The 13442-nt window shown below is 41.9% G+C and overlaps 1 protein-coding gene across 1 annotated transcript in view; it reads right to left on the bottom strand.

Moving 5' to 3' along the window:
• Nucleotides 1–13442, bottom strand: part of NPAS2 (neuronal PAS domain protein 2) — a 144852-nt gene that overhangs the window by 54910 nt on the left and 76500 nt on the right. Inside the window, exon 3 of the mRNA XM_019753869.2 lies at nucleotides 1595–1743. Coding sequence (XP_019609428.2) covers nucleotides 1595–1743 — 149 coding nt within the window. The remainder of the gene's footprint in view (nucleotides 1–1594; nucleotides 1744–13442) is intronic.

The following is a 13442-nucleotide window of genomic DNA, read 5'->3' as shown; positions in this document are numbered from 1 at the left end:
AAGGATTTGAATAGACATTTCTTTAAATAAGGCATATAAATGGCCAATAAACACATGAAAAGGTCAACATCATTAGTCATTAGGGAAATCAAAACCACAATGAATTATTACTTCATACCTACTAGGAAGATTATAAACACACACACACACACACACACACACACACACACACACACAAAACCAGACAAGAATGAATGTTTGTAAGGATGTGGAAAAACTGGAACACTCATACATTGCTGTTGGGAATATAAAATTGGGCAGCCATTTTGAAAAACAATTAGTTCCTCGAAAAGTTAAACATTGAGTTACCATTTGATCCAGCAATTCAACTTCTAGGTATATATCCAAGAGAACTGAAAACATATATCTAAATAAAAACACTGATATGTGGTATATGAACCAAAAACAACAAAAGAACAAGACAAACAAATGAGAAACAAAAACTCATAGACATAGACAATAGTTTAGTGGTTACCAGAGGGTAAGGGGGGAGGGGGTGGTAGATGAGGGTAAAGGGGTCAAACATGTGGTGATGGAAAGAGAACTGACTCTGGGTGGTGAACACACAATGGGATTTATAGATGATATAATACAGAATTGTACACCTGAAATCTATGTAACTTTACTAACAATTGTCACTCCAATAAACTTTAATTTAAAAAAAACAAAAGAAAAAACAACAACAAAGAAAACTTGTACATGAATGTTCATAGCAGTATGTTCGTAACAGCTAAAATATGGAAACAACTAATATCCATCAACTAATAAACAGATAAACGAAATGTAGTATATGCATACAATAGATATTATTTAGTCACAAAATGGAATGAAATGCAAATACTTGCTAAAATATGGATATTGTATGAAAGAAGCCAGAAAGAAAAGACCACATATTATATGATTCCATTTGTATAAAATACCCAGATTAGGCAACTATATATGGAAAAAGAAGATTGCCAGGATTTGGAGGGAGAGGAAATGGGAAGTGATTGCAAATGGGTATGGGGTTTCAATTTTGGGGGATTAGATAATGTTGATGGTTACACAACCTTGTGAATGTACTGAAAACTGCTGATTATAAACTTCAAAATGGTGAATTTTATGGTACTTGAGTTCTGTCTCAATAAAAACAGATTTGGAAAGTGAATCAATGATTTTCAATTTTTTTTTTTTATGTTGGAACTTGGGAGGCCAAATGGTTTAGGGGCAATGGCAGAGGTGGTTGGAGGAACCAGGACAGTCTGATTCAGGGGACAATGACTATTTGGGAATTGCATCTCTGTAGGGCTGGATAAAAAATGCTTGCTCCAGACATTTTTAATTAAGCCCCCCCCCCCCCCCCCCCCCCCCCCGCCGTTAACGCCACTCCAATGGGCTGGGGGCCCCCTGTGAGGCTGTTCTGGACTCTTTATCTACTACAGCAATTTGGGAGGTGAGCATCCTCTCCCAAACCTGCCAGAGAGGGGCTCTTACAGAGGGAGCACTGATGCGATGGGGCTTTGCTGGGAGAGAGAACCCAGCAGGAAGCCCACCCTGATGAACTTATCACCAGTGAAAGGGCAGGAACACCATGAAAGAGAAGCTTGACCTTTACCGTTGTGTTTCTGCAAAAATCCGATGACCTTTTCCAGCACGGTGGTTTTGTCCATTTTCCGCGTGTTGCCAGGGAGCATGGAGCTAAGCTCTTTGATGAGAACATTGAACTGGTCCCGACGTTTCTTCTCAGACTTGTTTCGAGAAGCTCTGGAAACACAAAACGCACAGGTTACTGGAACATTCCGTGTCATCAAGGCTTTAGTAGGAAAGAGAAGTACTTTCTATCAGCATGTGGGTCTGCTGTGATTAGCCTATGAAAATTCTTCCAGGGAAAGTAACATTCGTTACAATTCGGAGCTGAGTAATGGGGACAGAAAAATGTTTTGCTAGACTCTTGGCCACAAAGAGAGACAGCATTAATAAGTAAGTTCTGACTCAGATGCAAAAATCTTACGCAGATTAGCTCTGTCGCCAGATACCACTCACTCTGACCCCCAGAGCTTTCAACCTTCAGAGAGCAAGCGGCATACTGTTCAGATGCTGCAGCCCAGACGGATTCGCTCGGCAAGCCCTTTCTTAGCCTCGAACTGTGTCCCCCCAGATCAGAGCACTGAGCTTTGGCGTCAAGTCATAAGGGGTAGCCAAGTGTCCTGAGTGGCTGACAGAGAGTCACTGCCACCCAGGGCATATGTGCTGGCTACTGCCCCAGAGCTCATCATCCTGTCAGGGACACAGGGCATACATACCTCACATGAAACCATCTGCAAGTCATGCCCAACCCAGGGCTAACATGACAGGGACTGCTTGTGGTGGTCACGCTGCTAAGAGTGGCTGAATGAACCTTTTTAAAGATGACATGGAGGAACCTTAAAGGCATGCTACAAAGGGGAAGAAGCCAATCTGAAAAGGCTTCATACTGTGTGATTCTAACTATATGACATGCTGCAAAAGACAGAACTATGGAGACAGTAAAAAGATCAGTGGCTGCCAGGGGTTGAGGTGGCGAGGGATGAATAAGTGAGGCACACAGGATATTTAGGGCAGTGAAACTACTCTGTATGAGACTGTATATAACAGTGGATACATGTCATTATATATTTGTCCAAACCCATAGACTGTACAACACCAAGAGTGGACTCTAATGTAAATGATGGACTCTGGGTGACAATGATGAGTCACTGCAGGTTCATCAATTGTAGCAAACGTACCATTCTGGTGTGTAGGTGGTGTTGATAATGGGGGAGCCTGTGCATGTGTGGGGACGGGGTATATGGGAAATCACTGTACCTTCTGCTCTGTTTTTCTGTGAACCTACAATTGCTCCAAAAAAATAAAGTCTACTAAAAAAATGACAGGTGACACTGCACAGCTATAAAGAGATCTGAGTGGAGCTATTCAGTCTGAGGGGAGGGACTCTCTGAGCCACTGAGGCCCCCCTGAGGGGCTCTAGGATCCCTGGGAATTTGAACAGGAAACCACAGCTAAAGAGGCCTCTGTACTAGACAAGCAAACAAGAACGAGCTCCATCGAGCATCTCCTCCTGATGAAATTTTGGTTTCCTCTTAGGCACTGCTTAGCTGAGATATCATCTGAGAAAGCATCTTTCTAGGCCCCCACATGCCAATCATACAGGATGCAGGCAGCCCGCCCTCACCTGAGTAAGTCTGGGAAGCAGGGCCCCTCCACAGGCCTCAATCCTTAATGACATATGACAGGGGCTGGCTCTCAGCTCCACAGGACAAGTCCTTCATCAGGATTCAGTTCATTCAAAGGTGATCTGGGGCTGGGAAAACTGACCCACCCCTTCCAAATTCACCCAGGATGGAATGTTTCAGAAAGTCAGCTCACTGAGAGAGCAGGGGCCACAGCTGCAAAGCTTATCAAACATGGTTTACCTGCTGCTCTAGGTACCCTGGTGCCTGGGATCAAGGTGCCTAGGATGCTGATTGCTTATCATGAGGTCACTGGCCAATGCACACTCAGGACAGAGTTCTGGTGGCTGTGACAACTCAGCGAGTCCCTTGGGGTACGTGTCAATGGCTACAGGTGTCAGGATCAATGACGATCCTGCTTCCCCAAGCAGTCCTTGGAATCACAGGGGCACATCCCAAATACCCTTTCCTAGATGGCATGGTGGCCATAACTACCCCGTTAGCCTCTGCCTAAAAACACACAACCTGACATTATATCAACATCCCCATTTACAAGCCATCTTTTCCTGATTATAGCTCAGTTTGGGCTGTTTTCTGATAGCATCTGAGGCAATTTTTTAAAGCTCACCTGAAATGCATAGCCGCCACCCATACTCAGGGTCTCTTCTTTTTCCTGGTTTATCACTCATTCCTATCCTTGGAGTTTTGGGATGACCTGAAATCCTTTAGGTGGCTTCTACAAAGGCCTTGCTCCCAGCCAAGGGACAATCCCTTTCCCAGTCCCACACTGACAGGAGGTGCAGCAGGAAGTTTCTGAGGCCCTTTTGCTGGTCCAGGGTAACAAGCATGGTGTTCAAACACACGGCAGAAAAGAAAGGAACCTTTCAACGTTCTGAGTGGCTGTCTACGCATTATAAATATTTTTTTTTGGCCTAGATTTTAAACAGTGACATGCAACCTCCTTAGCCAAAAAAAGCACGACTCCTGTCCTAGTTTGCCCATTATAAATGATTTGTGACCCGATAACACCCAGCTCATTAGTACTGTGTATTCTTCATCAATGGGTGTAATGACAACACACGGGCTGGCGGACAACACAACGTGAGCTCATGTCAGAGTGACAGAAACACAAGCTTGTTTCCGTCAGCCTCCGCCTGGGACACACCATGGTGCCCACCAGAAATCGGTCGATGTTAGCTGGCTCCTCAGCTCCGAAACAAGAGAAAGAAAATGAACTTCAAAGGACCTTATTTCCAATAAGGAGGTCTGCTGGCCAGTCCCCGAGACCACCACACCTACGGTGCTGGGATAACAAGTTCAAAGACACTTAAACAATCAGCCCTTGGGTTTGTTTCTTCCTTTAAGGCATTATTGACATTCAATAAAATTCATTCATTTTAAGTGTATAGTTTGACGAATTTTTGGTAAGTGTGTAACCACCACTGAAACCCACATAGAAATAAGTTCCCTCATCCTCAAAGGTTTTCCTGCATCTTGGTGGTGGATCCCTCCTCGACGACAGCCACAGAAAACCACTGATGTGCTGTCACTTTAGTTTTGCCAGTTTTAGTAGTTCATATAAATGGAATCAGAGAGCACAGAGTCCTTGATTTTCATTTAGCATAAAGTTTTTGAGATTCATCCATGCTGTTGTCTGTATTAATATTTCATTCCTTCTGACTTCCAACTAGTGTTCCACTAGATTGTTTCCAGTTTGGGGCATAAAGAATTATGCTATTTTGAACATTCATGTCTGTGTGTTTGTGCAGACACAGGCATTCATTTCTCTGGGTAAAGACATAGGTGTGAAACTGCTGAGTCATATGATACATGCATGTTTCAGAAACTGTTATCCTGTTATACAAAGTGGCTGGACCATTTTTTGCATTTCCACCAGCAAAGTATGAGACTTCCAGTTGCTCCACATCCTCGCCAACACTTGGTATTGTCAGTTTTTTTTCTCATTGTGGCTTTAATTTGCATGTTTCTGAGGAGTAGTGATGTTGAACATATTTTCACATGCTTAATGCTCTTTCACGTGTCTTCTTTTGTGAAGTGCCTGTTTAAATCTTCTGCCCATTTTTCAATGAGGTTGTTTCTCCTTGTTATTGAGATTAAGAGAGAGAGAGAGGGAGAGAAGAGGGCTGGGAGCCTGACCCTTTGATTTTGAAAGTGGGGTTCAAAAAGCCCCAGGTTATCTTTCCTGGTGTTTTTCAAGGGACACTGGTTACATAGATAACATTTGCTGGGCACTTATTATGTAACAGGCACTATTTTAAGTGCTTTACATCTGTTAATTCCTATAATCCTCACCACGGCCCATTAAGGCAGGCACTGTTATCATTCCCATTTCATAGGTGAAGAAGCTGAGGCCCTGAGAGGTTGCGTAAGCTGCTGACATCACACGACTAGGAAGTGGTGGAGCATGTGGTCCGGGTGCCCATGCTGCGAGCACTGCATTCTCCTCCCTCCTACAGCTCCCTCCAAAGCCATCAAGAAGGTGTCTGATATAGAACCATGTACCAGTGCTCTGGGAGTGCAGCACTGAGAATGTCGAATTCTGGCTGCTTGAGTTTACAGCACAGACACTTCATACACTCTGCAGAAAAATGGCATTGCATGCTAACAGGATGACAATGTTTGTGCACAGGGAAGAATACTGCAGAAAACCAATTAAAAGCACCCAACTGAAAACAGCGTAGAGTCTCGAGGAAGAGACGGAATTCATACTTCAGAGCTATTACACAAGTTGCAATGTGATTCGGGGCTAGGCCAGAAATTTAAACCAACTGTTGAGGACGTTCACAAAGGAAGGAGATCAGACACACAAAGTGGTCAGAGAAGCCCACAGTGGGTGGGTGGGGCGGTGCTTTGGAAGTGGTCTTGAGGCGGGGTGCATGGGCGAGTGGCAGGGAGGACAGCCCAAGGAAGAGCTGAGTGGTTGAGTTTGACAGGAGAGTGGGGGACATGTGGGAAAGTAAAGTGAAAGTGAGAGGAGTGTGGACAGGAAGCTTGAGGCCAACCACAGACTTAAATGCCAGCAATCTGGTCTCAGCTTTTGCATGAGCTGGGACAGGGTGTTGATGGAGAATCTGTGGGAGGAAACTGGTTAGGAGAAAGGGAAGAGGGACCCAGTTCAGGGGGAGGTGAGCACAGACAGGAAGGAGAGGCAAGGATGGTTGGCAGCAGCACCACAGTGCCCTGTACTGCAGGGGCTGTGCTCCCCACGTCAGCGCTAACCAAACCCACAGTGGGGAGTCTCAGGGGAGCTGGTGGGGTCAGAGGCAAAGAAGCCCCGCCTTATTTCATTTGTCTAGAAAAAGTAATGCTGATGATCTGTACCTTTAAAAATGTTACTTGAAATTTACAGTAAACTTGATTTCTTTCTTTTGGGCACAGTTCTATACATTTCAGCATGTGTATAAATTCATGGAACCATCATCAGTGCAGACACAGAACAGTTCCTCCAGAATTCCTTCATTCTCTTCACACCTGTAACTCCTGCTCTGTTCTCCATTACCCTGCTCTCTTTTCAAGAACATTAGATAAATCTAATCCTATAGCAAATACCCTTTTGAGCCTGCCTTCTTCTACTCAGCAGAATGCCTTTGAGATTCATCCAAGTCACCACGCCTCTCTTATTGCTGAGTAGTTTTTCCATTGTATGGTTGGATCACAGCTGGTTTATCCATTCACCCCCTGGAGGAAATTCAGGTTGTTTCCCGTTTGGGGCAATTATGAATACAGCTGCTGTAAGCATTTGTGTACAGGTTTTTGTGTGGACATACATTTTTAGCTCTCTGAGTAAGTAACCTGGGAGTAGGGTGGCTGGGACATATGGAAAGTGTATGTTTAACTTCACAAGAAACGGACAAAGTGTTTTCCAGCATGGCGTTCCATTTACCTTCACCAGCAACGTATGAGTGACGTGCAGCTGTTCTACACCCTCAAGGGGAGTTAGTATTGTCAATGCTTTTTATTTTAAGACACATGGTGTTAGTTCATAAGGGCTTTCATTTGCATTTCTCTAATGGCTAACAATGTTGAACATTTTTTCATGTACTTTTTTGCCATCTGTGTATCCTCTTAGGTGAAACACCCATTCGTGTCTTTTGCCCATTTTTAAACTGTTTTTTTTCTGTTTGTTTGTTTTCTTACTGTTGAGTTTTGAGAGTTTTTTTAAAAAATATATCCTGATACAAGTCAGATAAGTAATTTGTCAGATATGCAATTTGTCAATATTTTCTCCCAGCTTGCTTTTTCATCCTTAATAGTATCTTTCACAGAGTAAAAGTTTTCGTTTTGAGGAAGTCCAAGCTAATTTTTTTCTTTTATGAATTGTGTTTTTGGTGTCAGGCTTGGGAACCCTTTGCCTAACCACAGGCCACGAAGATTTTCTCCTCTGTTCTCTCCTAATGGTTTTATATATTTTATATTTAGATTTATGATCCACTTTGTGTTAGCTATTTTTATAATGTGAGGTTTAGGTTGACGTTTATTTGTTTGCATATGGTTGTGCAATTGTTCCAACTCCGTTTTTCAAAAATGAGTTGCTTATGTGTATGTGGGTTGATTTCTGGGTTCTGTATTCTCTGCTCTGTTCCATTAATTCCTCCAACTTTATTCTTTGTCAAAATTATTTTGGCTATTCTAGTTTCTCTGCCTTTCCATTACATTTGCAATAAATTGTCTATATGTACAAGGAGTTCTGCTTAGATTTTGAATGGAATTGTTTTAAGTCTATGGCCCAATTTTGGAAAAACGAGTATCTTTACCTGTTGGGCCTTCCAATCATAAACATAATATATCTCTCTATTTATTTAGGTCTTCCTTGATTTCTATTATGAGTGTTGTGCAGTTTTCACATATGTATCCCACATTTGTTTTATTAAACTTATACCTAAGTATTTCATTCTTTTGGATTAATTACAAGTGGTATTGTGTTTTTAATGCCAGTTTCTAATAGTTCATTGCTGGCCTATAGAAAGATGAGTGACTTGTGTATGTTGACCTTGTATCCTGTAACCTTCTAAATTCATTTATTAGTGATAATAAATTCAGTAAATTTAAATAACCTTTGGATTTCATTGACCTTTCTCTTTTCTGTTTTCAGTCTTATTGATCTCTGCTCTCATATCTATAATTTTCATTCTTCTTGCTTTGAGTTTATTTTGGTCTTCTGTTTCTAGTTTCTTAAGGTGGAAGCTTAGTTGTTCCTTTTCTACTATGAGCACTGATTTCTCTCTAAACACTGTGTTTGCTGATACTACAAATTTTGATATGTTGTATTTTCATTTTTTAGTTCAAAATATTTTCTAGTATTTCCTGAAACTCCCTCTTGGACCCTTGGGTTACTTAGAAATGTATTATTTAATTTCCAAGTTTTGGAGATATTTTTCCTGCTATCTTTCTGTTTCTAATTCAATCTCAGTTTCTTTATATTTATTTTATGAAGCAGGATTTGGTCAATTTTAGTGAATGTTCAATGGTCAGTGGGTACTTCAATGTGTATTCTTCTATTGTTGGGTGGAATGTTCCATAAATGTCAAAGAGCTCTTGTTGGTTGATGGTGTTTTTCAGCTCTTTTAGATCCTTGCTGAATTTCTAGCCACTAGTTCTGCTACTGAGACAGGCATACTAAAAACTCCTCCTGGTTCTTTAGGTTGTGCTTCATGTATTTTGAAGTTCTGCTGTTAGGTGTATACACATTTAGAATTGTTATGTGTTCTTGGTACATTGATCCTTTATCATTATGTAATGGCAATCTTTATTCCTGGTAATTCTCTTTGCTCCGAAGCCTATTTTGTTAATATAGCCACTCCGGCTTTCTTTTAATTAATGTTTATGTGGTATATTGTTTTCCATAGTTTTACTTTTCACCTACCTATATCTAAAGTGAATGCTTTGCATACAGTATATAGTTAGGTCATTAAAAAAAAAACCACAGACATTCTCTGTCTTTTAGTCGGCATGTTTAGACCATTTATATTTAATGTAATTATTTATATATTTAGATTTAGGTATACTATTTTACCATCTGTTTTCTGTTTTTTATTAATTGCTTTTTTGTTGTTCCAGTTTTTCCTTTCCAGCATTGTTTTGGGTTAAACATTTTTTTTAGTATTCCGTTTTAATTCATCTATTATGTTTTTATTTACTATATTTCTTTGTAAAGTTCTTAGTAATTATTCTAGGGATTGTGATATGTAAAAGCTTATCTTTTCAGATACTTAAAATATTTTATCATTTCAAGTGGAATGTGGAAACTTTACTCCACATAGCTCCCTTTATGTTGTAATTATCTTATGTACTATATCTACATACAGTGAATCAACTCAGATTATGTTATGTTTTTTCAAATGTCAGATTATCTATTATATAGACTATCTATTATACCATATCTGTTACTCTTCCTTTCTGTCTCATATCCTAAGTTCCCATCTGGTATCATTTCCTTTCTGTTGGAAAAGCTTCCTTTTGCAATTGTTTCAGAGCAGGTCTCTTGATTAAAAAGCTTTCTTAATTTTTTTCTCTTGAGAATATCTTTATTCACTTTCATTTCTAAAGGATATTTTTCACTGGATATAGAGATCTGGGCTAATGGCTCTGTTCTTTTGTCATTTAAACAATATTGTGCCACTACTAGAAGGCTTGCATGGTTTCTGAGGAGAAATTCATGGTGCTACTTATATTTGTCCCACATGGCCAGCCTTGGACCTTGGGTGGTTGTCTATTCTGCAATTCATATCTGAAAATCTGTGGTCCACTGTTTAAGGTCAGATCCATGCATATTCAGTTTAGTAGTGAGCTCAGGAACTCAATCTTCTTTACAGGGTCACGTTCCTGAGCTACTCCCTCTCTGAGATCTCTGCCCAGTGCTTCCTGGATCTCAAGGCTCCCTTTGTGTTCCTCTGACCAGAAAGGTGGTTTTTTTTTATTTATTCTGCTTTGCTTCATACTTCCTACACCTGCACGTTCATCTGGGGCCATGCAGTAGGGAGACAGAGAGAGGGCGGGAAAAACAAGTAATGGGTTTCATTTCAACCTCTTAGAACTACAGCTCTTCTGCTCAGAGAGATAGATTTCCCTCCTTCAACATTTTAGTTTCCTATGAGTTCCTATTTCTGCTGCTGTTGCTACTGCTGCTACCATTGTCAGAGGATTGCTTACAGGGTGCAAAGAAATGGAGAAAGAACAAAGAAGTGCAGATTTCCTCTCACTTGTGTGAGCATTAAAGACCCTATTCCTGCTCCTCACACAGCATTAGGAGGCTTTTCCTGGTCCTCTGTCAGCACAGATGCCTGCTTCTGGGTTTGGGGCTACGATGAGTCAAGGCTAAGGGACACTGGAGGGAAGAGCATGGTGAGCTCATGGCCAGTTCAGTGGTATGTATAATTCCTATACTTCCCCAATCTGTCCTCTGATATCGTCTTTGCAGGGTTCTCAAGTAGCTGTTCCATGCATTTCCCCCACGTTTATAACTGTATCCAGTGTCACAGATAAGACGGAGTAAACTGGCTCCATCTGACCCAGGTCCAGGTCCTCCATTTATCTTCTCACACCTTTCTCAGTGAGTATGTCGACGACCCATAGGAATCAACAGGTAGGAACACAGATTCTGATGGCTGGAGGGTAGGGTCTGTAAACAGGCCCTTTTGCGGAAAACATAGAGGTGACCTGGACAAGTTATTATAATAGACTCTCGAGGAAACACATTCCTGGGTGGCTCCTGGAGAATGAGGAGGCTGACTGATGAAGTGGACAGGGCCTCCTTCCCTTGTATTGAGTGTATCACTCTGGTATGATCTAACATTAAAAATGTGTCAAAAGGAACTACCACTGCACGTCAACATGGAATTCTAGTACCCCAACACAACAGCTCTCCCACGCTTCCCTACCCACTGAGGGTAGGTTTGGGCACCCATGCTAGCCTCAGTTTCCTCTTATAAAATAGTGACGACATTAATATGGTGACTATAAACCAGAGCATTGAAAATTCTCTGAAACGCTCCCTCCCACCATGGGGATTTTCTAATTCCTCTCCCTGTGAGTATGGGCTGGCTAACCTCAGTGATTCACTTCTAGCAAATAGAATGCAGCAGAAGTGACACTGCTTGACTTCCAAGGCCAGGTAGTAAGGGACATGCAGCTCCCTCCTGGCTCTCTCTCCCATGATGCTCGCCCTTGAACCCAGTCACATGTTGTGAGGAAGCCACACCTCCGTGCGGAGAGCAATGGTCCCAGCTGACAGCCAACGTGGACAACTAGCCATGAGTATGAGCATGTCTTCGCACGGTTTCAGCCCACTGTCTTTGAGCCATTCTAGCTGAGGCCACATGGACAAGCATTCTCTGCGAGGCCCTGCCCAAGTTGAAGACCCATGAGCATAATATATGCCTTTGCGTTGATGCTGTCCATTTGGAGTGGTTTGTTACCCAATAGCAGATAGCCAGGATTGTTAATGCCTAACAGACTCTCTGATGTCCTTAGACTCTCTGATGTCCGAGGTTCCTTCCAGATCAGGCATATTTCAACTGGGTTGATTAGTTCCATATTACACATGAGACAGACACTGGTAAAGGTGCAGCTAGGCCTCCCAAATGTGAGTATTATAAACCGAGCAAAAGGAACCTGTCTGAGAAGGCTTATGAGCATTATGCTCCTTTTAGGGTCTCTACTAAAGTCTTTTGGAGTACATGAAACAGCTGTGGTTGCAGCAGGAGCTCACAATTTCTTGTAGGATTGAAATATACCAAGTACGTGCTCACTGCCAGTGTCCAGAGAGGCGACTGTGGTAACGCAATGCTCACAGGTATTCCACACATTTTTAGTATCCTCTATGTTAAGACAGTCTGGTCCATGAAAGGTGAACTTTCAGGGAGAATAAATTAGAGTCTGCTCAGTCACACTAACAAAGAGCTCATAAGAGTATTCCTGTTAAAATTCGATAGAAAGGTAAAAAAATGCGATGGGAAAGAGGTCAAAATATTAACACTGTCTACTTCTAGGTAGTATGATTATAAACGATCTTTTGCTTTCTTCTTTAAACATTTCAATCTTTTTCAATTATTTTTGCATTTTCTATCTATAAGAAAATGTACAAGAATTATGGGGGGAAAGTTGAGATACCTATTGCATAAGACAGTATTGGGCAAATGGTCTTCCATGGAAAATCATGAAGAATTATTCAGAGAAATGGAAAGGCCCATAGCCAGAGAGGTTATTTTGTTGTTACTTTTTTCCTCCCAGATAATTATTTTAAATGCATGGTGCCACAAAATGGACCAGATTTTTGTTTATTTTCTAATCCCAATCTTTAATGTGCTGAGGAACCCTGAGACTCTCCAAAAGGGAGAAACAGTAAAAGCATGGCACCGACTTGTTTTAGGGGGCATTTCCTGGCACTAGTGTTTCTCAGAATACATTTTGGGAAACTGGTGTAAAGCAAGGTTGCTAAGGTCAGTGTGGTCCCCTCCATACCCAAGCCTGGGTCCTTGGGACAGGTACACACCTCATTTCCTTGCACACCAAGGCAGTGAGGTTCGGGAGCACCCCTGAGCTCTGGAGCCATCAGCAGCTCAGTTCAAGAAGAAAGTGTCATCTGGGTGTGTGGGGAGAAAAGTCACACCACGGGTTAGGCTGGTGCCACCCTCATCTCATGGAGAGCTCTGGAAACTCAGTATGGTTTTTTTTTACTGCAGAGACTTGGTGAATGAAGTGCGTGGGAATGACTGAGTTCAGCTGAGGTGGTTCTCTTCTCCCGAGATGTAATGGGGACATTTTTCCTCTTAACCAGAGTTATCAGAAAGTGTCGGGGCCCAAATGGAAAGCTGGCCTAATTTCCTAGCAATTGTTACTTAACGGTTATACAATGAGAATTTCACTGGAGCACAATCCTTAGGAACTTGTCGCTGAAATTCTAAAAGGAATGGTTAGCCTTTTCTCAAGAAAGGCAGCATTTTCAAGATGGTGGACTTCCAATCCTCCTTTTTTAATTTCAAATTTATTGGAATTATTGAGAGGGGTTTTAATAAATTGTCCATTGCCTCAGATGCCCCCTGAGAGGTTCTGGGTATCCCCAAGCTAAGACAGTCCCAAATTTCTAAGCCTACCAGGCACACATTTCTCTTTCTGACAATTCTTTGTAGCCAACCAAAGGACCCCACCAGGATAATAGCCAAAAGCCTCTCACAGAGAGAGGCTCCTTTTCTATTCTGCTGTTTACTGGGCCACAGTCAGAATTAGCACGCTGCC

This window comes from Rhinolophus sinicus, linkage group LG05 (assembly GCF_036562045.2).
Source record: "Rhinolophus sinicus isolate RSC01 linkage group LG05, ASM3656204v1, whole genome shotgun sequence".
Classification (NCBI taxonomy): domain Eukaryota; kingdom Metazoa; phylum Chordata; class Mammalia; order Chiroptera; family Rhinolophidae; genus Rhinolophus; species Rhinolophus sinicus.
The sequence above is the reverse complement of the archived record's forward strand: the minus strand, read 5'-3'. Positions and strand labels throughout refer to the sequence as shown.